At 36.0% G+C, this 24,986-nt stretch overlaps 1 protein-coding gene across 9 annotated transcripts in view; it reads left to right on the top strand.

Annotated features, from left to right (window-relative positions):
* Positions 1-21,339, top strand: part of OSBPL6 (oxysterol binding protein like 6) — a 106,071-nt gene extending 84,732 nt beyond the window's left edge. For 5 of the 9 annotated variants that reach the window (XM_040561924.1, XM_040561922.1, XM_040561918.1 and 2 more), the window contains 12 exons: positions 947-1,054; positions 3,418-3,555; positions 5,868-5,955; positions 6,140-6,393; positions 6,578-6,715; positions 7,073-7,136; positions 7,771-7,849; positions 9,092-9,236; positions 10,327-10,471; positions 11,466-11,592; positions 12,158-12,280; positions 13,219-21,339. In XM_040561924.1, coding sequence (XP_040417858.1) covers positions 947-1,054; positions 3,418-3,555; positions 5,868-5,955; positions 6,140-6,393; positions 6,578-6,715; positions 7,073-7,136; positions 7,771-7,849; positions 9,092-9,236; positions 10,327-10,471; positions 11,466-11,592; positions 12,158-12,280; positions 13,219-13,327 — 1,518 coding nt within the window. In that variant the 3' untranslated portion in view covers positions 13,328-21,339. The remainder of the gene's footprint in view (positions 1-946; positions 1,055-3,417; positions 3,556-5,867; positions 5,956-6,139; positions 6,394-6,577; positions 6,716-7,072; positions 7,137-7,770; positions 7,850-9,091; positions 9,237-10,326; positions 10,472-11,465; positions 11,593-12,157; positions 12,281-13,218) is intronic. The other 4 variants (XM_040561927.1, XM_040561925.1, XM_040561926.1 and 1 more) reach the window with 1 other exon arrangement.
* The last annotated feature ends 3,647 nt before the right edge of the window (positions 21,340-24,986 follow it).

The following is a 24,986-nucleotide window of genomic DNA, read 5'->3' as shown; positions in this document are numbered from 1 at the left end:
AATAAAGCAGAATGGGATAATTTAAACTGTTTTCAGAGACAGTTTAAGCTAACCTATTAGTCCTACTTTGTTTCAGTGCAATCATGGGATCTATTTCAGAGTTTGCTCTTGGGGGAGGGAGAAGCAGATTATTACTGTATTATAAAAGACACTGTCCACTAAATCAGTATATCTGTCTGCTGTTTGCTTCTATAATCCCTAGCACTGAGGGTGTATTAGGTTTAAGTCAGTTCATGTTCTGGGTAACACATTGTATTTTTCTGGATTTCAACAAAGAGGTGCTTCTAGACATCAGGTGATGTGTATGTGCACCCAAATTTATAATCTAGCTTGGGCTTTAACAAAGGAGAAAAAACAGCAGATACCAAATGAATCAGTAGTTTGAATTGAGCACATACATGCAAATTTATCAGCTTGATCTCAATAGACAGTCACCTAGTGATGCTAGTGGTTATGTTTTTTTTTTATCATTATTTTTATTTTTCCCTGCTGGAAAGCAAGCCATTTCCTTTTGTGGGCTCTTAGCATTGATAACCTTCATTCAGAAAGTGCTATAGAGTTGTAAATCAAGAATTTCGCAGGTGGTTCCTGTTAGCTGTTTTGCAGTTTCATTCTTTCTTGCTGCATTCACTCTCCATTTTTGTGATGTACATAACCCACTGGTATAGCTGCCAAGGAGCTATCTAAAGAATCAAGGTAGAATGTAACTGTAATATTGTGGGAGAATATCCATTCCCCCTGACCCTAGAAGACTACTGAAAGCAAGCCAACGAAAAGGTTGAGTCATGTTAGAGAGGATCTCAAAATGGGTATATATCTATAAACGGAAGAAAGGAAGTTCTGTGATTTCTTAGAAAATTTCTGAGAATAAGCTTTTTTTTTTTCTTTTTTCCTGTTTAACAGTTGCTTTTTAATTTTAAATGAAATGTGCAATTTTTATTTTAAGGCTCTCAACCAGAATGCTGAACTAAGGAGTCGCTTGAACAGAATACATTCAGAATCTGTTATTTGTGATCAGGTTGTCAGTGTAAATATTATCCCTAGTCCTGATGAGGTAAGATTTCAGCCTTTAATGGATTTAGAGTACAATCAAACCTTGCTAATTCTCACTGAAAGTGAGAAGTGAAAGTGCTGAAACACACCTGGCAAATTATCAAATCTTAAAGATTGGAAAGTAGATTTTTATAGAAATTTTCAGATTATATTTTTTCTATATAAAAATTAAACTTCTGTCTTTTGTGTATGTCAGAGCTAACAAAATAACTCTGGCCTCTGCAGAGAAATAGGGAAGGACTGCAACTTTGAAATATTAATTGTTGAGTGTGGGAATTAGTGAGGTTTTACTGTATTTGAATGTAGCACACAATAACACACAGTAGGTAACCACTTCTATATCTTAGTTTCTTGCCGAATCAACAGAACAGTGTAGCATTTAATAGCCTGATCTTGCAAGTGCTTAAGGGCTTGCTTGATGTTTAATTTCTTGAGTGGCATTCAAACAGTTCAGTCTATGAACAAAGCACTATATTAATAGCACGTTTGCAACATATAGTCTATCTTGTTTTGCTTTCTTGAGTCAACAGATTACCAAACATTTATATTAATTTCAAATCTGTCTTCCTCACAAGAAGGACAGATCTGAATTTGTGAGTTATATGTTGCAATTAATATTGTCATTTTGACAACCATTCTGCTTGCATTTTACCAAAATACTTTCCATTTGTCATTTCCACTCATTATTTTCTATGCATACACTGTTTCAATTAACATAATGTTTTCTCCTAATTATTTTTTCCAACAAGAAAGGCAGGTGAAAATCTGTTTCTGGTTACTTTTATTTATTTGATTTTTGAAAATGTCCATACAATTTTTCTAAAAGCCCAGATGTTGGACACTGGTAACAGAACATAGAGGTGATGCAGTGCCACAGCACAGCACGTGCATTCAGATCATCTGGCAGTGAGGATCTGAGCAATGACCGTCTCTTCTATTTTGTATTTTTTGTTGGTTAGCTGTTTCCTTTCATTATATTCATAGTTATCTTGGTACAAGTTTATCTGACTGAAGGAGTATTTCAAAGAGGATCCCAGGTCTCCTTCTCACCTCTCTTGATTGCTTTATAAATATAATGTTACAGTTTGTAGATATATACATGAGCAAGCATCCTTTTCAGGTAGGGGCATGTGTATTTTTCCAAGTCCCTCCAGCTTGTACAAAAAATTAAAATTTTAATCACTTCTGTAAAGATAATACTGAAATGAGCTTCTGTTTCCATTATAATTCATCAAAAATCAAAACCCAGCCACAAGCCGAAGTGAAAACCCCAGGGAAAAATGAAAGATTTTTGACCTCTTGGCTTGTTTGTGATTTTTTTATTGTTAGTGCATTTTAAGGCAACTATATAGAGGCAAGATTAAGATGTCAACAAAATCACTTGCAGGACTTCTGTAGTAAGATGAATGGGAGTGGCATTCCCATCTGAAGAGTAATGGTGTTTAAAAGGGCTTCAGTAGTTTCGTCTGTATTATCCCTGAAGCATTATGCTGTATAAATTGGGGGATTAAGTCAGAAGAAACCTGTTTGCTTCCACAGCAGCAGCTACTTTGGTGGAATGGTACAGGGAGAGAATCTTAATTTTTTTTTCTCCCTTCTTAAAGCTTGTTGGGTAACTTTTTGAAAGGTGGTGTTCTTCCCATAAATAGCAAGAAGAGGAAGATATGTCAAGCTATTTAAATTAGCTTGTCCCCATATACACATGGCACAGTTTGGGAATTCTTACCTTTGCTGTTCAATTCTCTTTATAATAAGCCATAAAGAGTACATTCCCGCTAGTAGTAGCAAGTCAGAATTAATTGATTAATTCAGATGAGGTTTGGAATACAAATATGGAATAAAGGCAAATAAATGTTTATTATAGCCATCCTCTTGAATATTCAAACTTTTCAAACATTACGAAACTGGTTAACAAGGCTATTTATTTATTTTGAAAGTAATTTATAACTTCCTGGTCTTTCTGAGTTTTGGTTGTATCAAGGCTAGGTCCCAATAATATTAGTTATTATGATCAGATGTCTTTTTCATCTGAATTTTGTGGTTGAACTTGTCTGACACAATCCGGTTATTGTCCACAAAATCGTTCCTCTGGATACAAAACTAGCTCTGTGATTATTCATGCTGCTAAATCTTAGCAGTTGATGCTGAGCAGGCCTCAAATGAAGACATGTATGTCACTGCTCAGATTGCACTTCATTTCGTACTTGTCTGAGTTTCACATGTTTGGTACACAAAAAGTCCTGCTAAAATGCTGTCTTTACTGTATTTGACATAGAAAAATATTCAGATGATTTACCCCTTTTATACATATTTCTTTATTATTATTGTAAATAATACTTTTATTTTTCTGTGCTTTATTTGCAGACAGGTGAACAAATTCATGTCAGTTTGCCATTGTCCCAGCAGGTTTCTAATGAGAGCAGGCTCTCTATGTCTGAATCAGTGTCAGAGTTCTTTGATGCACAGGAGGTGCTTCTGTCTGCCAGCTCATCAGAAAATGAGGTAGGCTATGATGGCATGCTGCAGCTTTGCTGTCAGATGGATTCAGGTATTGCTGCCTCTAGTGGATGATTATTTTTAATGCTGCTTAGAGTAAAAAGGTGTCAAAATGCATAAGATGTAGATAAATTCACATGAGACTCACTCATGATGGGCTGCAGAGGTTTCCTGAAGTATAAAACTGAGCTGAAAGTTGTATAATTAATGTATGTTCAGTACATGTCCTTGATAGACTATGGCAGTTTCAGAGATGGATGACAGACAGGACCAAATAGGTCTGTCTATGCAGATTTTGATTTTAAAATATTCATTAAAAACAAAGAAAAGGTCTTCTATCATACATATAAGGTTATTCTCTGTAATCAGAGAAGTAGACAAGCATAAAAAATTGCCTCATTGAAGCTCGAAGGTGAAACAGTTGGATACTTTTGGGGCTCTGTGTCACGTGGCTGTCCCCACCTTTCCCATGCAATTTATCTTGTTAAGTGACCTGGTATATTGTGGGTTGGCACTTCAGCATCCTATTCAAGTTGTGCATCAGACAAGCGGAGATTACCAATTTGTCTTTTTTGTTGTTCATACTTACCTGTTTTCTCCATGTGAGTTTTGGAAAATCATCTGTGATTAATTATAATTAATTCTAAGAGAGCTGTATACAAAACTGCTAAACTCAATCACAAACTACCATGATTCTAAATAAAATGGTTGTCTGCAGAGCAGACTGTTATAGTTTGCTTCCACCTTCATTATCGATCTCTTTAACTTGCTAGCAGTTGAGCTATGTCAAAATTTCACAGGTTTAGAGTTTCTCAAGCTTTATTTTCCAAACCATGCAAATTAAAAGCAAGCCATAGTTTCAGACAGTGGAGAACATCCTGTTTGTAAATTGTCACTGTCCAGTATAATTTTTTTAGGAACAAATGGCATTTTTTTTTTTGTCCTGAAAATCCGGTTTCATGTTACAAATTGCCAGTTCAACTGGCTTGTGACCATAGCAGCTTCATGCAGAAAATGAGCTTGCCAAAGGGGTGGGTTTGTCCAGAGTTGCTGCCTTATAATGGGAAACAATTACAGTGTTCAATTCTTTTATGTTATATGGAGAGTGCTGTTGCCTATTGTCAGGCATATGTCAAAGACCTCAGGGTGTCTACCTGAAGCTGACAGCTTTAGTTTCAATTTCAGCCTCAGCCATAGCTTGCTCTCATAGCACAGAGAAGAGCCTGTGGCATTAAAAGTAGCAATGTGAAGCAATGTTGAGAGAAACAGGATAGGGAAGAGACACGTTCAAGGCTGAAAGCAGTTGAGAGTAAAAGTATCATTTCAAAAATAAACAAAATGGGGACATTCTCAGTCCTTCCAGATTATGGAAAATCCAGAGTTTTCCCTTTTGACAAAGAGTTTAAATATCTAGAATGTAAAGTGTGCAAAAGTCTTCTATACTTTTTTTGTTGTTTGTGTCAAGTGGATGATTAGGTGCTAAAGGTGCTAAACTCTTCAGGAAATTTGGCAGAAAAAAGTGGTTTATTTTCCTCAGCTGTAAAATTGCACTGCCCTTCTAAAGCAAATTTTAAAATGAGCAATTTCATCCCATTTTGGGCTCATGATAAACTATTAATTTTTTCTCAATATCAGTTTCTCTGGATTGCAGTAGAAGCCTTTGAATCCCCAAAACTGGAGTCTGTTTTTGGCTCACTTCAGCTGATCTGAATGGCAGACACTCCATCGGACTCCAATAAAACTTTTTTTCTTAAAATGAAAATCCTTTCTTTTGTAATTAAATTTGTCTAATAAATGTAAAAGAATAAGTCATTTATAGAGTTTGAGAGCTCGGGCTGCCCGTATGTTTAAAAAAAAAATCTTAAAAGTAGTCTTAATGCTAATGTAGTTCTTGTTTTGCAAAATGATAGGTCAATGTCTATGTATTTTTTTGCTGACATACAAGCTACATTTTAATGTTGGGTTCTGTGTAAAGACCAGGAGCCTGACAGTCTCTTCTCACCACCAACCCCAGTGTGTTGTATTGTCAATTTTTTGTTGATCCATGATCTCATTTGAAGTCACCCTTTTGCAAATTTAATGCCTACATTTGGCTTCGTAGTAGCAGTTCAAGAACATAAGGAGAGCATAGCATTTGTTTTGACACTGTTAGCAAATTGGCAGTATGGACTGATTGAAACATCTAGTTAATTTAGTTAAAATATATCTAATTGGGTACAGATGATTTCTTTGAGTATTAGTGTTTCAAGTAATTATTTTTGTCTAATTTGTCAGTATTCTTTATATATATTTGACTTAATTGATATTTTATTTTTTAGGCTTCTGATGATGAATCTTATATCAGCGATGTGAGTGATAATATATCAGAGGACAACACCAGTGTTGCAGACAACATTTCTCGGCAAAGTATATTGCTATGTTTTGAACTTTGGGAAATAATGTTGGTTTTGTTCATGTACCAGACTTACTGCTTCTCTATACAAGACCAACTCTGCTGCTTGCTTGTTCTGGTGGTGAATTTGGTTCAAGGAATAAATCTGTTTTTCTTAATGTGGTGCTTTGTTGTGATAGTATTTTTTTCTCTTCTCAGTTCTCAATGGTGAGCTAACAGGAGGTGCATTCAGGAACGGACGGCGAACTTGTCTCCCAGCTCCCAGTCCTGACACCAGTAACATCAATCTGTGGAATATTTTGAGAAATAACATTGGCAAAGATCTTTCCAAAGTATCCATGCCAGTTGAGCTAAATGAACCTCTGAATACCTTGCAACACCTCTGTGAAGAGCTGGAATACAGTGAACTCCTGGACAAGGCTGCAGAAACAGATGATCCTTATGAACGCATGGTAATAAATTTAGCGTAGCACTTCTTATGTCTATATTAAAGAGGGAGCTGTTGTGTGGAGGTCTGTGCAGAGTCCTCTCTCACTCTTCCTGTTCACAAAAAACATGTGTGATACCCTACAGTGATGGTACATGCACAGGAATCTTTGCGTATTTTTTCTTATATTCTTGTCTTCATTTCAACAGGTTCTGATAGCTGCTTTTGCAGCGTCAGGTTATGCCTGTACATACTTTAGAGCGGGAAGCAAGCCATTTAACCCAGTGCTTGGTGAAACTTATGAATGTATTAGAGAAGACAAAGGATTTCGATTTTTCTCAGAGCAGGTAAGGCTTATTTCTAGATGGACACTGATGGTTATGTTTAGAGGTTGGTTTCTTTGATTAATAGATTGACCTAGTTTTTATTTTCTGGTTAAAAAAGGTTTGTTTTCTTGATAGTAAAAAAAAAGGTGGTATGTGTGAACTTCATTAAATACAAGAAGGTATGTTTTCATATTAATCACTGTAGTAGTGTTGTTTTAAGTACATAGTGTAAAACTAAAGCATAAGTTTCATCTGTTTTCATAGCAACATAAGCTAATAGATAGTGTGGGCTATTTAATATTGTTATATTGCAGTAACAGTTGTATTGTCTTAGAAATGAAAATTAATTGCTTTTAACTCAGCCAAACTATTTTTCAGGTTAGCCACCATCCTCCCATTTCGGCCTGTCACTGTGAATCGAAGAACTTTGTGTTTTGGCAAGGTATACCTTTTTAATTCAAAAGCATAAAACCTGTTTTATTAGCAAGTAAAAACTTTGTACAAGCTGAGCTTTGTGTTTGGAACTTACCCCAAATTTTTATACTTACAATTTTTGTAGTAACATATTACAAACTCATGCTCTGAATTACTTCACTCCAAATTCTCATTTTGAAGAGTGAGTAGATGTGTTACAACTTTCCTTGTCACTTGCAGTCTGTTTATACTTTTCTGCTTAAAAGATTTTTATCAAGAAAATTGTTATTTCTTATAAACACAAGCAGTTCTTTTTACACAGTTGAACAAGCAGCTGTTTCTTTTCTTGTCTCTACTGGCATTTGCATTTAATTTATATGGAATGTTCTCATGAGAGGTTTGACAGTGATGTAACACAGGCATAACTCCTAGAAGAAAATCAAAATTCTCTTTATTTTTTCTGACCTCATGCCATTTTCTAGGTTGTTTTATATTTATTTATTTATTTATTTATTTGTATTTTCATGACAACCTCATATGGCCCTGTCTTAAACTGGATGGTGTAGTATAGATCACATCATCTACCACAGATCACTATGAATGGAAGACTTTGGTCTTCTTGGTTTTGTACATCTTTCACAATCTTTCACTATTATATTCAGATATCAGGTGGAAGAACAAGTTTTGGGGAAAATCAATGGAAATTCTGCCAGTTGGAACCTTGAATGTGACTCTTCCAAAGTAAGCTCCTTTTTATTTCCTTTTGGTTTGGTCTTTGGTGTAGTCTAATCTAAGCTGCTTTGTGACTGGATTGGGTAAAGTGTATGCAGAGATCGCATGAATTGTATGGGTGACAGCGCCAAGCTCAAATTTCTCCTGAGTCTACAGATGGGGATACGGAAGCATTGCTAAGCCTGAAGATTCATTTGGGTTTTTGGAGGAAAAATGTATGAACTCTCTAGAAACTGACAAACAGGAGAATAGAAATGTTTTAGGAGAGAAAACACAAGTTCTACATATACAGTAGTGATCAACTGTTCAAAACAAGGCTGCAATATAGGACTGTCAGCAGCTAATACTGTCCTTACTAAAGCTCTCAGTAGTGCTGTTTCCTCAGAAGAACTGATAATGCAACGTCATTTTTCAAAATGTCAAAGCCCAAAAATGTTCTTCAGATGTTGACTGAGTAGTGAGAGGAAGAAGTTTCAATACAAATAAAGCTGGTTGTAAGTTGAGAATATGCAAGGAGAGGATATTTTAAATACATCTGCAGGTTTTGCAGTGCTATTCCTGCTCCTATATGTTGCAGCCACTTTTCTTTCTGACTCTACCAGTATGGCATTCTTTGGGACTCCATTTCACCTTTTTATTCATCTCTTGAAATTGAAGTAAATGCACTTGTGAGCAGCTTTGTCTTCTGTCTCCATATTTGTCCCTCAGTCTTTGAAGGAGAATGTGCTTTGCACAATAGAATTCCCTCATTTTAGTCCCTTGTTTGACAACAGAGGTGCTCTGAGTGCGAGTAGTTGTTACAAAGGAAAAGGGATGGTGTGCCGGTTAGCTCCTGCCTACTTCCTTTCTGTTCTTTCCTTCCACATTTATTTTGTTCTATTTGTAATTCAATTGCATTGTCTGCCTGTGGCCTAAATCCAGCCTTATGTTGATCTTTGGGTCCAGCGCTCCTGGAATTAAGGTCAAAGCACCTTAATGCTCTGGGGAAAGTGAATTTGCCGTGCAGGACTTCAGTGGCTCATGCTATCTTGATTTGTGGTTCATAGCATCATTCCTCAGTTCTCCACACTAGACCATAGGTGACTTCCTCCATGGAGGATCAGTAATGTGCCCAGAACCTATGATTTTAATCAAGTAAGCTATTGTTTCAAACATTTTTGAGGAATATGAAATTGTATAATGGCTTACTTTTTTTCTCATTTATGATCTTGATTAATTTATATTACCAACTACTTGTTAATCTGTTCTTAGGTATGGAGATTACTATGTCTGGAACAAAGTCACTACGTGCATACATAACATCCTTAGTGGAAGGAGGTGGATAGAGCACTATGGAGAGATTACTATCAGAAACACAAAAAGCAGTGTTTGTATTTGTAAACTCACATTTGTCAAGGTAGTGTATGTATTCTAATGCATATCATCTATTTATAAAAGTATACAGTTAAAGTATGTATAGAGGTGTTTCTTCAATATTCCGGAAATCCACATTCCACATTTTGTCTTACCAACATTTGAGAATATCTAAATCGTCAAGTAAGAGTGCAATGTCAAGTAGTGTGACTTTTCCATTGAACTGGTACGTTTGATATCAATGTCTTACATTGCTATACACCTGTGTGCTATACTGTTGTTGTTTTTAGGTTAAAAATAAAATGACAAAATTTCTTATCTATTAATACTATGAAAATGCAAAGTCATGGTATAGACTTCTGTGCCATATTACTTCTGCTTTTGCTAGAATTTGGCCATTTGTATTTTATCTCTTCGGCTTCAATAGCTCACACTATTTTAATATCCAGGCAGGAACCATATATAAAAACAGATGAATGTATAGATATGTTAGTATCAATTATTTTCCCTAAAACAAGTTTGTCTTTGTATTGTGACAAAACATACTGATACCATTGCAGTGTGACCAATGGTGTATCACTGCAAATCTGAAATTTGTGTGTTGTTGGATGTTCTGATGAGTGACCAACACTAGATGAAGGTGTTAAATGTGTCTAAGTAAAGCAAAACGGAAGAGAGAAACAGAAAGCAAATACCAAGTAATACTGGCTGAGAGTCTTCCCTGCTACAAACAGTAGTGTGCTGGACCCATCAAAGGTTTCCTTTATATATATATTCAGTATCTCCCCATCTGGAAAGAAGAGAGTTAGGTACTTCTGATCTTGCAGCTTTCAAAGTGTCATTTTTACTGCTCTATCTTTTGGGATTTGGGTTAATGAACAACAATATATTTCCCCTATGTTCTGGTAATTAACTGTACTTGAATACCTTATACCGAAACCACATATCAAGTCATTCAAGGTTTCTCAAACTAAAGCAATTAATAATCAAATCATCTGAATTTTGAATACGGTTATTCTTGGTTTCAGCTGAGCATTTCTAATACAAAATTTGGGCAGTTAAGATTCATGCAGTAACTGTTTTGGTACAGAGTAACATGATAGTTGACTAGTAATTCTTCATTAAACTTACAGGTAAACTACTGGAATTCAAATGTAAATGAAGTCCAAGGTGTTGTGATAGATCAAGAAGGGAAGGTGGTGCATCGCTTGTTTGGAAAATGGCATGAAGGTCTTTACTGTGGGGTTGCACCTTCAGCCAAATGTGTATGGAGGCCAGGTAAGAAGCTTGTGATAAACCCTGGCGAGCACCATGGTATAACTCTAAACTTTGTAAAGCAGTTTGAGCCATCATTTTAAATACACAAAATACTATGGGGGAAATAATTTTTTGACTAGATAAATAAATAAGAATTTGCAGGAGTTTATAATAATGGTAAATGGAAATGCTCCTACAGGGCCTAGACTTTTACATCTTGGTCTGACTTCTGGTCATATGTTTTGGGGGACAACCTAAGAATAAAATTAAGAAAATAATCAGGTGTCTGGGTCTGCCTGACTGCTTTCTCACAGAGAGAGGGTAACTTGTTTGGATTCAACAGAATAGGAAATACCATTTTACCAAGTTTGCTGTCTTAGTCCTTTATTAAACTGAAGGATTGGTCTTCAGAGATGGTGAGCTCCTGTAATTTCAGTAGTTGAATTCAGCTTCCTTATTGCTTGCTTAGAGACTTTGGTGTTAAATTACTCTTCCTTTGCACATACAGTATTTTTCATATGTGCAGAGTGATTATCCAGGAATTGTCATTATTGCTAATGCTTTGCACCCACTCTGCTCTGATTGCTCGTAGTGCTAAAGGTTCAGAACAGTGCCCAATCAGTCTTCAAGCAAGTGTATGTTCCAAAATCAACACTGAAGATTAGCTAGGGTTAGCTTTTATATAGATGTCTGATAAGCCTGCTTTCCTAGGACCGGGAAACTGTTTAGCTTAAAAATCTTAAAAACAGTAATTTTTATTTAAAAATTAAAGATCATAAACATTTTGAATCTATTAGCATATAATGACAACCTATGAAAAATAAGCAGTTGAAATTAATACTGAGTGAACGTTTTTCTATCTAGAGAATAGCTCTTGATGCTTAGTAACTGTATATAAGGGTAAAATATATTAGTATTTTTTGCTTTTATAATTTAATAAATACATGAGTCTCTTGCATATTCAGAGTAATAGTAATAGTAAAAACTTCTTTGTTTCTCATGCATATGCATACAGGCTCCATGCCAACCAATTATGAACGTTATTATGGCTTCACGAGGTTTGCTATTGAGCTCAATGAGTTAGATCCTGTGCTGAAAGATCTTCTTCCTACAACAGATGCACGATTCAGGCCAGATCAAAGGCAAGAATGCTTGTTTAAACACCTAATATTTGGTCATTTTAAGGCTGGGTTTGGCTGAGTATTGAATTTTGTTTGTCTTCACTACAGTCTGAACTTGGAGGATTCTGCTAGCAGAGAAGGTACTCAGTACTGCAATCAAATTTCTGCTTTACCCAGTTGAGGGAGAGTAGAAAGTATCCTGTTTGTAGAGCTATAATACAAGTCTTAGCAGAGGTAGGATTCTTCATGACAAGCTAGAAAGACATGCTCTGTAACGTCATGCCCTCCAGCTGTGAATGGAGGCAATATTAATTCCCTCCTAATTCTCAGTTCACACTACTTCGGCATCTGTGATGCATTGAAGTAGCTAAAGAAGTTGTATGCCTAAGGGTGAAGGTCAAGTACGTGCAACTGGGGAGTCAAATATCAGTTATTCTCATTTTATGGGGTTCTGACTAGATCTTAAAGTGAGTAAAACACAGACAACAGGCTTGGTTTCTGCTCGTCTTTTGTGATGACTGTTGCTGGAAAATCCCCTGTTCTGGATACTGTATGATTGCTATAGGGCCTGCTGTTATCCATACAGGCTTCTGGAAGAAGGAAATGTAGAAGCAGCAGCATCAGAGAAACAAAGAATAGAAGAACTCCAGAGAAGTCGGAGGCGGTACATGGAAGAAAACAGCATTGAATATGTACCCAAATTTTTTAAGTGAGTCTTTTCATTTCAGTAGAATTCTCTCTGTTTTCAGTGGTGTAACTGGACAAAGAACTACATGAATTACCACCAGCATAATCTGTTTAATCATGAAAGCCTGGAAAATGGCAATTGTAATGATCAGATACCTAGTCTCAGTCTGAAGCAATTTTTATGTAGTTTAAAGCTTTGTAATGGAGAGTATCTGATCATTTTCTCACAATGGGCAACAGCTAACAATTCTGCTGCACCACATGGCCAATGGTTTTTGAACTTTGAAATGGAATAGAAGTATAACATTCTAGGAGCTGTTAGCTTAGATCATTGCTAGCTCTTAGGAGGCTATTGTTTTAAGCCATTGCATAAACAAAGTAATAAATAGGGACCTGAACAAAAAAAGCATACATACACACACATACATATAATGTATATATAAATGTATATATATGCATTTAAATTGCAGTTGATTTATTTTTGAGAGTGGAGTTTTTTAATTAATCATTCTTCTGAATCAAGAATATCAAATGTCAAATACTGTGATAGCTTGGGGAATCAGAAGTGAACAGATTGAAAGTGATTGGTGTGTTTTTTTTAGTGGAAAATGAACATAATCCAGAGCAAACAATCAAGTATTCTGCAAGCTAGATCTGTTTTTTGATCCCCTGCACAGAACCTGAATCTGTTATGACCAAAGAGGCTTTTTGTAGCTCTAAAACCTGCTTACCAAGATCAAACAATGGATTTGTGGGTTTGATTGTTTTCTAAACTTTCTACTTCTGGCACAGACAGAGATTGATTTTTGTTTTTAAATCCCTGACTGTTCTTGCCTCCTTTTGAAATATTAAGTCAGATTTAATGTTGGGGTTAGATCAGAGAGGTATGGGATTTGATTGCATATTGTATAGGAGCAGAGATCTATGGTCAGACCTTTATCTTTCTTTTTTCTTCTACAGAAAAGTTATCGATGCTAATCAAAGAGAAGCCTGGGTTACCAATGAAACCTACTGGGAACTGCGAAAGGATCCTGGATTTAGTAAAGTAGAAATTCCCGTGCTCTGGTAAACTGAGAATGTAGATCTAGTAAACATATCACTCTCCGAAGAAAAAATAACTATGCACAATGTGATTCTTATAGCTAAGCGTGGTTTGTGGGTCTATGGAAAAACCTATCATTTGCATTTATATTCATCTTTATAACGGACTTTTGAAAGTGCATTAGACCAGGCCCCTGACCACTTCTGGATCTTTTTAATTTTGCAGCAGCCATTAAAAAATAATAAAAAAAAAAAGGAAAGAAAGAAAAAGGAAAAAACAGAAACCTTTTAAAGTTTCATACACTGAAAAGTCAGAACAAGAGAAGCAGATGAGTTATCCAAAGTCACTCGGAAGAGGTGGTAAACACAAAACTGCAACCGGTGCTTTAAACAGACATTACGAGTAATGTAATTTAAATTAAAAAAAAAAAGAGGAAGAAAAACAGAAAAAAAATCCATTTTGTTTCAACTATTTTTGTTAAAAACTCTTGTGTCACCACACTGTCATTTCTGGCTTCAGGTTAGTCCTTTGGTGTGATGTGCTTGGACTGACCTTGTCAAAAAGATATGCTTTTCTGGAAGCTGTTCCCATTCACATGCCATTGTTCATGCCTTAAACAAAATATGAAGATGTACAATAAGTCATTTTAAAATATGTATGCTTAGGCTTGTGTGAAGGGCAGATTTTTAAAGCACTAGGATTTTATCATGCTATAAATATTAGAGAACCTGTATTATTTAAAATCAAAAGACAAACAAAACTGTATTTCAGAGAAACGAGATCTACTGTACATGCTTTAACTTTGGGAAGCTGACTGTATAATCAGACTGAAAAGAAGCTGTTAACTGGTTAAATTTGAGGCAATTTTGGTAAATGCATATGAATAGCTAGTCAGAAAATTCATATTCTAAATGACTGATTCTGAGATGTGATCATCTCTTACCACAGAGTGGACATGGTCTTACAGCGAATCTCATTTCTCTGTAACTGCTTATACAATTAGGATTCCGTGAAGCTTTGCAACAGTGTTAAAACACAGAAAGATTTCGTGGGAAGGTCTCTGGCTTAGCTCCAGAGGTTGGATAGTACTTTAAATGCAACTGTTTTCTGCCACACATGCTGTTTACTGGCTCCATTCTTTCCCCATCCACTCTTCTTATCTAAGTTTATAGCTGAGAGTAGGGAAGAGGCTCCCATGCATTGTAGATAGCTACTACTACTTGTGTTGCCAAAATAACTTTTGTGCAAGATTATATTTTACAGTTTTTCATAAAGTGATCCTATATTTTTTGGTTAGGAACCAAGTCTCATATGTGTTGCTAAGCCTCAGTTAATATATGTGGGAGAAGTCTTGGCATTTTCTGTATGAAAATCTTGGAAACACTAAAGAGTAGAAAGACAGGTTTTAACAAAAGAAAAAAAATAACTTTATTAGGTAAAAATTACATTTCATATGGTATGACTTAGTCTTCCATTCTACATATACACAGCATACATAATGCACTCCTTTTTTTTTTTTTTTCTATTTAAGATTGATTCCAGTAATGAGACCTAAAAGAATGATTGGGTAGCTATGTGATCCTGCCAGTAGAGTTGCGTGAACAGCTCTCAGTGGAATACCACATGTACCCATCCCTCTACCTGCCTCTTCCTTTTGCACAGTCAGGTCCCTACAGAGCTGAGATTACTGTGATTATTTAATACCCATTTGGTTCTCGACCTTGTTTGTAAGGCAGAGCAACTAGCTATTGATGTATTCCAGCTTCTTCACACAGTTATGTTATCAGGAACAAGTATGAAAACCTAAAGAAAATATTAGGTAGAATTTTTAAAAATTTTGAATACTAAACATGGCTTATGAATACTTGGTATAAAAAGTTGTGTGCAGATTACCAGGATTTCTTCCAAAGAAAATTGTGAATTATTTGAATAATGATGTAGTTTTCTTTCCTACTTGAACCCATTTTTTTCTGCAGTTGTTATAATAAGAAAAAGAAAATATATAAAGGTTTGTTTGTTATAATCATATTTAGTTGACTTCATCATACTTCCTTTAATGGCGTTACACTATGAATCAAATTGGCACATTGTGTCTAAAATAGCAATTATTTTACGTCACTTCCCTTAAATGCAACATTATTATTTGCCCACATTACACTCCAGTCTGTGTGCAGTTCTCTGTGATATTAGAAAGTATTATGAGTGCATGATTGCAAGTACATTTGAGGGACAGAAACTGCATGTTCTCTCTCTTTTTTTTTTTAAAGTTGTCTTTTAATTTAAATATAGAAATAAGGTATTTAGTTTTAGTGTTCTAGTGTTTTCTGAATGCCATTCTTTGCAATGCAAACTGAAACTTGGTGAACACTGAGGTTGTTATCACTGCTTGAATTATTCTTTTACAATTATTTATCTGATACTCATTGAAAGAAAAATAGCTTTCAAATTTTTAGAATTAAAAAAACACGATGTGCTTAATCTTTCTATTGAAGGAACTGTTTAAACCTACTGGATGTTAAATTAACTGATTGTTAAATTAGTTAATTATTAGCTAGAGGAATTGCAAAGCAAAGTGTTGCAAGATATTGTTGTCTTTACCAGAATTCTAACAGTGCCAGCAGGTGTGCCATAGGGCTGTTTCCTATAGTACAGAATTCTCTGTTTTCTGTGTAAAATCGATTACTTTTTTCCTGCAACCTTGGGGAGATATTGGGACATATTTTTGCTGTTTCTAGAGAATGGATTACTAAAAGGCAGGTCTTGGGGCTCGTGCCCAAACTATGATTTGCAGACATCCTGTGAGATTTCACCGTCTCTGAGGTGAGGGGGATGGCAGGCTGCCCACCCTTCTGCCAGTGCAGTGCACTCAGATTTCCTGCGGTGTGGTGGGAAGTCTCCTTTGCACCTTGGCACCTGCTGTAAGCACTTGCTGCTTTTTGGCAGGGTTGCTTCTGCCTGACCGTCCATGCCAGCTTGTGGGATTTTTGTGCCCCAGGTGGAGACCTTTCTATTTCTGTTGAACTTCACAAAGTGTCTTATGGCCCAGGGCTCAGGCTGAGCAAGGTCCTCCTGACAGAAGCTCTGCTGTTTGGTATGCCATTGAATCCTCATTTAATGCCAACTTGTTAGGGTGTAATCTGTGTCCTTGCCCAGGTCACTGGTGAGATATCCATCAATAAAGGCTCCAGAATTAACCCCTCCTTGCTGGTTGCCAGTGGGGTGTAAGCCATTGGTCAGTGCCCTTCAAGCCTGGGGATTCAGGCAGTTTTCAGCCCACTGAAAACTCCTCCATTCAGCCAGGCAGTATTTCCTTTGGAAAGGCATAAAAGATGCTTACTTACTCAGTAGATTTAATTGCTACAGGTTTAGTATACGGTGAAAATTAGTGTATTTAAAAACTCTTAAACAATTTAAGAAGTTCTGACTTTTATTACAAAGACATTTTCGCTTTTTCCTGTTTTCTCAAAGTACATATTTGTGTATAAAATACACAGCCCTTATACTTTAGTTCAACAATAGTGACATGTACTTTCAATTAATATTTTAAAGTGTACTTCAGTTTGTTCCTTGTTCTGGTACTGCAGATATGATTGGTTAACAATAGCTATTTTCATCAAAAGTCATGCCATCTTACTTAACTTCATTCCTATTTTGGATCCATATTAACAAGATGGCAGATTTTTCTGTGTATTAGAAATTGTTACCTCACTAGGAGATAAAATTTGAATATGAGTTGATTTTCATAGTTTTACTGTGATTAAAAAGTCATCTCAACACCCATTCTACTTCTAGACTGATGTAGGTTGCATGAAATAAACTATTTTTGTATTTGGCTTTAAAAATGTAATCCTACTGTAATACTCTGGTCATCTTACAAATACCATTACCCTTTTTTCTCGTCATTTTGATCTTCTGACTCTGAATGAACTTTTATGTTATTTGTGAGGTCTGTTTGAACAACAGATACCAGGCTGATGTCAAGTATTGCAGGACGTGCACATTGCCAGCACTGGTGAGATCAGAGACAGAGATCAACACTAGCTGTTTAAAATGTCATTGGCTGCAGTTGTAAGCTGAGGAATTACCTCTATTTCAGTTGTCAGGATTAATACTGGAGCTGCATAATGAAAGCAAGAAGAGTTTTTAGATTAAATCTACCTGAAAGGTAGTTATTTGTATTCATACACTAAAATGGAAGGATTATGTTAAAGAGAGTTTCACGTGGCTAGGGGAAAAACGATCAGCGTTAACAAAATTGTGTAAGAAACACTGGAATGTCCTCACCAGTCAGCCTGTGTTATAAACAGACCTTGGAGAAAGCTAACAACTTTCTGCTTATCTTAGTGACTACTGGAGCTGCTATCTAGCATTTTCTTCTTGGCTGGCATTAAGTAACAGTCATCAAAATAGTATAAAACTTTAGTTTGTTCTTTTGAGTGCATATTGTTAAAAGTAGAGGTGGTCAAGGATACAATTGCTACTAAATTTTTGTGTTCATCTGCTAAAAATTGCAAGGGAATGCCTGGTTACTTTTATTTAATTTCACATCACTCATAAGTTTAATGGAGAAAGTTTTTTTTTTTTTTTTTTTTGTCATAGTTGTTTTTAACAGAAGAATCTAGACTAAGTGTGTGAATAAAGGTTTAATTATTCCTGGGGAGGATATCTCCCTGAGCTACCTTGGAGAAGTGAATGGCATCCATAAGAATGTTAAGAATCTCAGTAAGCTGAAAGAAATGGCCTATTTACAGCAGTCTATTTTATTTTGTGTTATATACTGTAAAGGGGTCTACTTACAAAAGCAAACACATTCTTCGCTCCTTAAACTTGAGTGTATAAACCCCTTCATTGATGAGCTTTGGTACACATTCCATCTTTCTTCCACTAAATTTGAAAACCTCTTTCTAAAACCTCCTTTGGAAGATTTTTATACGGTATCTTGTAAGTTAAAAAGTGACAGCAATGTACTTGTAGCTGCTTTATATACCCATCTCCTCCTTTGTCAAGTTTTGTGGTATTACTAAACCCATCATGTCTTTAATTCTTTTTCCCTTGTGTTCTCTGACATACCTCAGAGAAGGGAGAGAAAGACTGCAACAGAGAACAGTGAAACTAATGACAGCAATTCTGTCAGTGACACCATTGTAACAAAATAGAAAAAAATAGGAAAATTTCAAACTTGCATGAATTAAAATGTCAGAGCAGCTGTTAAATCTGTTCCAGGCAGGTTATGTTAATACCATTTCTCTTTCCACTGATTCATGACAGCATGAGAAAAGGGAGGATTGGTGACATTTGTTCAGAACGAATTCTGAAGGTGAGGGAAAGTTTTATTCCATTTATAAATAAAAACTACTGTAGACAACATTTTGGTAAAAGTATGTTGGTAATGTGGACAAAGAAAGTTATAGATTTTATAAACAGAGAAACCATGAAGTTGGAACATATATTCCAATCAGCAGCATGTAATATATTCTGTCATGACCTTTGAACAGTTCAGTGGCAAAGCTACCTATATATACCCTTAGAGCAGTGATCCAGATGTCGTCGCCCATGAAACACTAAAACATATTTCCATATTTACTGCTACTTGTAAAAGTGTGCGTTAGTGAATGAGGGATATCTTACGCTAAGTTATAATCTTCCTGCCACAAACTATTAGGGATGCAAAATGTGAAGAGGTGAGCAGATTCCTGCAAAAACGCAGAATTGGGTAACTTAATTGTTTATACTCTGGGCATCCTTATGATGAAAGTGTCATACAAAAGCAGCACTTAGAGTAATAAATATTCAACCAGAATAATTCTTCCTTGTGCCTGTCAGTTCAGCCACAAATAAATATTTTTCCTTTTTTTTTTTTTTTCCTGGAACTGTATTGCTGTTTGTGATTGCATTTGTGACAATTGGAGCCTATTGGGCTGATTTCTCATGCCCACCAAGGACAGTCAGCAGTAGACAAGATTGCAAGTTCAGATTTCTTTTCTTGTAAATTGTAAATTGTAAATTGTTCCTTTGTCTCATAGTCCTCTTCCTTTGGTAAATTCACCTCAACCAGGAATATTACAGTAGCATTTAAAAAGTTAATTTTAGTTTAACCTTCAGTATTTTCTGGGCAGAGGAGAATTCAGGATAGCTTCTTTAACTGTGTTGAATAAATAGAGATGTGATGTACAACTATCATTGTATTTGCATAATATTTTATAAAAAATATTTTGAGATCAGACCAGCAATAATGAAATAATACATAAAAATTTTAAACATGCATTTGTCACCTATCTTGAAGTTAGTGTTGAAAATTATCATTTTAATATGAGGATAAAATTGAGGTCTATTTAGTTCTTAAAATAAGTGTGACTGATATTCTTTGGTGGTTTAAAGGTAGCATAACAAATTCAGATCACAACAAAATTTAATATTCAGCTGAGTTTCAAACAAGATGTGACTATGAGCTGAGAACAGATGTTAATGAATGTATTTTGGTATGCAGGCATATATGCAAAGATAGCAACTAATAGCTTAGTTAAGCTTTTGCTATAATTAGTAAAAGCGGTGTTCTTGTTTCTTTAAAATTATTTATAGACTAATTATTTTCAAGCATTCATTTCCCACTAAGAATTAATTACTTCTCAAGTTTGAGTTTTAAAAATTAAACAGTGTTTGGAACTTGACAGACATGGAGGATGGTTCTCCTCTCATGCAATTGATGTTCAGATCTTGCTAAACCTCCAGTTCCCAGATCAAGGTAGACCTAGAATAATCATTCACTAAAATTTTGTGTGGACCCAAAATAAATACTTTTAGGCTTTTTTTTTCTGGATGGGATTCCTTTTTGTATATTGATTTGCGTCTGTTATTTACTATATAATAAGTGAGAAATCAAGCTGTTAGCATCTTATGTCTGAAATCTTTTCCTTCACCAAACTGCTTGTTCTTTAACTGTTACAGCAGGTTTTCTGAAGCAGATGCTTTATTTAGTGTATAAGAAGCCATCATAAAATTGAACTACTGTGGCATCCAGAGAGATCATTACGATAGTTTTGTATTAGGAGATTAGGTACATTCGCTTTGTTGAAACCAGTAGCAAGCTTTCTTCTTTCAGTCTGTATCTACTTCCCTTTGTATTTTAACAATTATCTTTTTGGTGAATTGCTATTTCTGAGCATTTCAACAGCAGAGAATTCTGTATTTTCTCTCCTTTTGCACAAAGTGGGAGCAATGTCACACTTTATGGTGAGATTAGTTCCCATACGCACACATGTGACGTAGTAAATTCCAGTATTTATAGATAGCTCACATGCTGAAAATGCCATTATAAGAGTAAGGTTTAGATTAGCTGTCAGTTTTACTTTGCTTACTGAGCTTCATTACTTTTATCAGCATTTACTTTCAGATGGGAAACAACCTCGCACCATTTCTTTACTATGTAAAAATGTCAAAACATAAATAGCTAAATGGGAATTATTTGCTGATTTTCCATATCTCTGTGCTTATTTGACCAAAAAAAAAAAAAAAAAAAAAGAACAAAAACCCCCACACCAACAACTCTGTTGATTTCTTGTGCACCTTTGTATAGCATCCTTGTAAAAGGAAGTCCTCAGAGTCTTTCCACTGTGATTATACTATTGCGGTAGCTAGAAAGGTATATAGAAACTTGCTTCATCTTTTTTTTTTTTTTTTAAGATGAATTTTAAAAGCAAATAGTTGCTTTCTAAGAAACCCGACATAAAGAGTCAGTGCTGCTTTTTGAGTAACAGATAGACAGTGATTGTTCTGGAGGGCAGTAACACTGTAACTGCAAAGGGTCTATGTACCTTGATGCACCAGACAAAAAATTTTATGTTGTTTAAAAGGAATAGAAAACTGTCACTAAAGGAAAAAAAGAAAAGAAGAAGCATTTATGTATCCAGATACAGAAACATTGCCGAAAACATTATTTTTGAACACTGCAATATTAAACTGCACCCGCAGCACCCTTCATTTTATGCTCAGGAGTTCACTGTGGACTTCCATAAGAAGATGAAGGTGAAAAGGATACTGGGGAAAAAAAAAGTCAGTACCATAATTTCTAAATGACTCAATTGAAAATTGATGTGCAAATCTTTGTGTTAAAAGCTGTATAAACTACTTAAAGTATTGCAATTCTTAAAGGTTTAAATTTAGTGATTCATAGTACATTCAGTAATTTAAAATAATAATAAAAATATCTTCATCTTGATTGCTTTCCTGCAAATGCTCACTCATTTTTGCTTGACTGTTTGCCATTTTGGGGGATCTTTCAGGATGATGATTCTTTACATCTTCTTGATCCTATGCTCCAAATACTGACTATAATTGTGCCTGTAAAAAGCACTTCTACTGCTTACAGTTACTAAGCATCAACAGTTGATGAAAAACATAGGTAGGATATAATTTGTATTAGACCTTTAATTCAAATGTAATAGCTAATCAGCAATGTACACCCCAATTTTTTTTGTGCTTGGACTCTGATCTTGCACAGGCGCCAGTACATCCTTAGGATACCTATTGCAAGTTGTCTCATTGAATTCAGTTAAAAAGTTGTAGATATTCATGTTTAAATGAAAAGGCTCAATGTTGACACTTTTAAGAAGTCAAAGCAATGTACGTGGTTGCACCAGGCTTTGTAGCACTCGATTTCTAATCCCTATGTGCTTAAGCAAATGAACACCAATGCAGATGAGGCTGAGCAGCTCCTGTTGGTACTCCATTGAACTCAGTGAGCTTCCAGGGGAGTGGATGGTCTGGCTGCCCAAATCATATTTCAGTTTCAGGCTTATCGTACAGTCCAGCATAGATATTCAGCTACTTATACTTGAGCTTATTTTTGACCATGTGGACAGTCTCATGGAAGATCAATGTGTGAAATGCAGCTGTTTTCACTGCTTGCCAGTCAGAGCAATTTATTCAACTTTGGCTCTTTTACATTTTGGGACCTTATTCTGGGGCTTACAGTGTTTAAGAATCAGTTAACTTCACATCTCTGCAAAGATCAATTATGTATGACATGTGGAAGAAAAAGCAGGAGATCAGATCATTGACAATTAATCATACTATGTCTCACTCTGGCAAGCTTAATTGTGCGAATATTTGCAATTCCTGTCCCTGTTTCCCTGTGCTCTCCTCAGGCTGGTGTGAGCCAGAGCAAAGGCTGCTAGTGCCATATGCCGAGGGGAGCAGGAGACTACTTTTGCTGACTTGTGAAGAAGGGATGGCTAACTAAGAGCATGCTCCAAATCTCAGCCTACAAAAAGCATGAATGTGAGAAAGTGCCTCCCCTCTCTCCTGTTAGGCTTTAGCACATCAGTAGAATTACTGTTTTCGGGATATTGAGTTCTCTGGCTACTTCAGAGATCAAACCCACTTGCTAGCTGGGAAACAGCAATGAAAAAAATAATTTCGAGTTCTCACGTAGCGCAGCTGCAATGCACTTACTCTGTGTCTTTGCACCCATGAGTTGTTTTTGACCATGCTGTTGTAGTAACCCTGAATGCAGATGAGGCCTCACGCCGACTACCTCTCGTGCAATAAATAACAAGCTCATGCAGCAGTGGGTGTTGGTGATGATCCTTCGGCAACAGGAGCATCTGTTGGACACGTGATTCAGGGAGGTGGTAGTGGAGGCAGTAGTAAACAAGAGAAATTAATTAGGAGTTCAATCCAGTGATGCGTGTGGTATAGACAATACCCACAATACCAGCTCCAACTGAGGAAGGTCCTATAGCTTCTAGTAGGAAATAAAGGTGAACTTGGCTATGCTATAGTTTCTGTTGTGCTCTAAAATGTGACAAAAGATGTCATCTGTTTCCTTCAAGCTGAGCCGGATTTATCAGGATATTGTGTCCAAAAAACACACACATAATTTTAGTTTTTGAGGAAACATGATGCTCTTTTACCTGTTGCAATGTAATTGGATAATGCATGTACAAATGACTTGTTTAGCCTGCCAATGAATGTTGCTAATGCCTTACCAAAAAAAAAAAAAAAGCATATTTTTTGTATTTTTTTCCTCAGAGGCAAATCCAAACAATGCTAGATTTGGGAAACTGTTTACTGAAAAGCATTTTCTAATAGATCTCTGAAGAAGTGCAATTGTATAATTATTATTGTTCAGTGCATACAGTACATTGTCTCCATCACTCTGTACACTGCTGCTATTAGTGCTTGTTCTAATAAAACTCAATGTACACTGTTTAAACTGCTGTCATCTACGTTCTGATTTATTAACATGAGAAATGCCTCAGAATATGAGTCTTGAATGACTTGTTTGTAACTAGATAAGTGGACTGGCTATTAATCATATAATTCTGAATATACGTTGTGCAGATTGATTTTGTAGAGGTGGGTGATAGTGGCAGCAATAGCACTGAAACAGCTGCTTCTCAGAAGCATCATCCTGTTCCTTTCTAACCTGTTTCCACTGCAGGATTATTTTATAATACTTGTGCCATGTGACTCTCTGTGCAGTTCCTTTAAATCTGGCAGGAGCTACCAATTGCGGCCTCAAAGAAGACAATTTTCTTTTTGGCAGTTCCTAGTTTTATCTTCGTGCTACGGCTGGTAAGAGCCTTTTGCCTTTTTTTTTTTTTCACGTCAGCTTGCGTTTTGTGATTAAAAGGAGCTTGTGGTATGTTTCTCAAGTGGGGGAAATGGGTTCCTGATGTTCTCTAATAGAACTGAAAAAAAGAGGTGTGGAAATAGAGGGGAAAAAAAGTTACTAGACACCCACCCATTCTGATATCTTGGAAAAAACAACAGTATGTGGGATTTTTCCATTATGTGTTCTTGTCTGTTGTTCAGCCCTTAAATCAATTACATTTTATTTAAAATGAAAGCACAGTAAAAAAAATGTTTTGGGGCAGAAATTAAAGTTTGTGTTGTTTCTTGGCATTATAAAAGAACAAGTGTTCAAGCAGTCTGGAAGGCTGCCTGCCTGGAAGCAACAGCAATGGAGTAAAAACACTTTTTTTCATGAATGGCAATTAAAAAATTTTTATTATTATTATTATTGTGCATGGTGGCAGAGTATATGTCTGATGTCATCCAAACAGATGCTCTGAGCGTGGTTGTAGGCCCTGAGCTAATTTTCTGTTAAACAGTTCTTTTAGTGGAATTCAGCTTGGGTTTCACATTTCTGTAGTTTGGACCTGTACTTTGCCTCTCAATGTTTGGCAAAAACAGTCTAACTATCTTCAGTGACGGTTGCTCAGCAAAATCGGTGTGCATAAATAAAGTGGGAAAAGTTAAATGTCATTACTTAATTGAAAAACCAACCACCAAACCTTTGGGAAGAGATGAGAGTGCAAGAGGCCCGTGAGGCAGCACTGCTGTTCTGCCTCTCTCTTGACATCTAAAGTAGCAGAAAAACTATTCCTTGAGCATGGGAATCAGTTTTATATTTAAATTTAATCTAACCAAGAGACAGATGATACTTCTTCACCACAAACACGTAGGCGCAGTGGTGTGGTGAAGTGAGACAGTGTAGGAAGCTATTGACAGGATTTCATCCTGACTCAGCTAAAGGAGTTGCCCACAGAAAGCCGCTCCCGGTGGCACTGCCGGTACAAAAATCTGTTCTGATGGGATGATGCACAGCATTTTTTGCCTAGCCGACATATCAAGATGCATGGCTCTCCAAGTCCCTATTAGCTTATTAATATTTAAAATAGTC

The sequence above is a fragment of the Cygnus olor genome, chromosome 6 (assembly GCF_009769625.2).
Source record: "Cygnus olor isolate bCygOlo1 chromosome 6, bCygOlo1.pri.v2, whole genome shotgun sequence".
Taxonomy (NCBI): domain Eukaryota; kingdom Metazoa; phylum Chordata; class Aves; order Anseriformes; family Anatidae; genus Cygnus; species Cygnus olor.
Note: the sequence above shows the minus strand (reverse complement) of the source record. Positions and strands in the feature narration are given on the sequence as shown.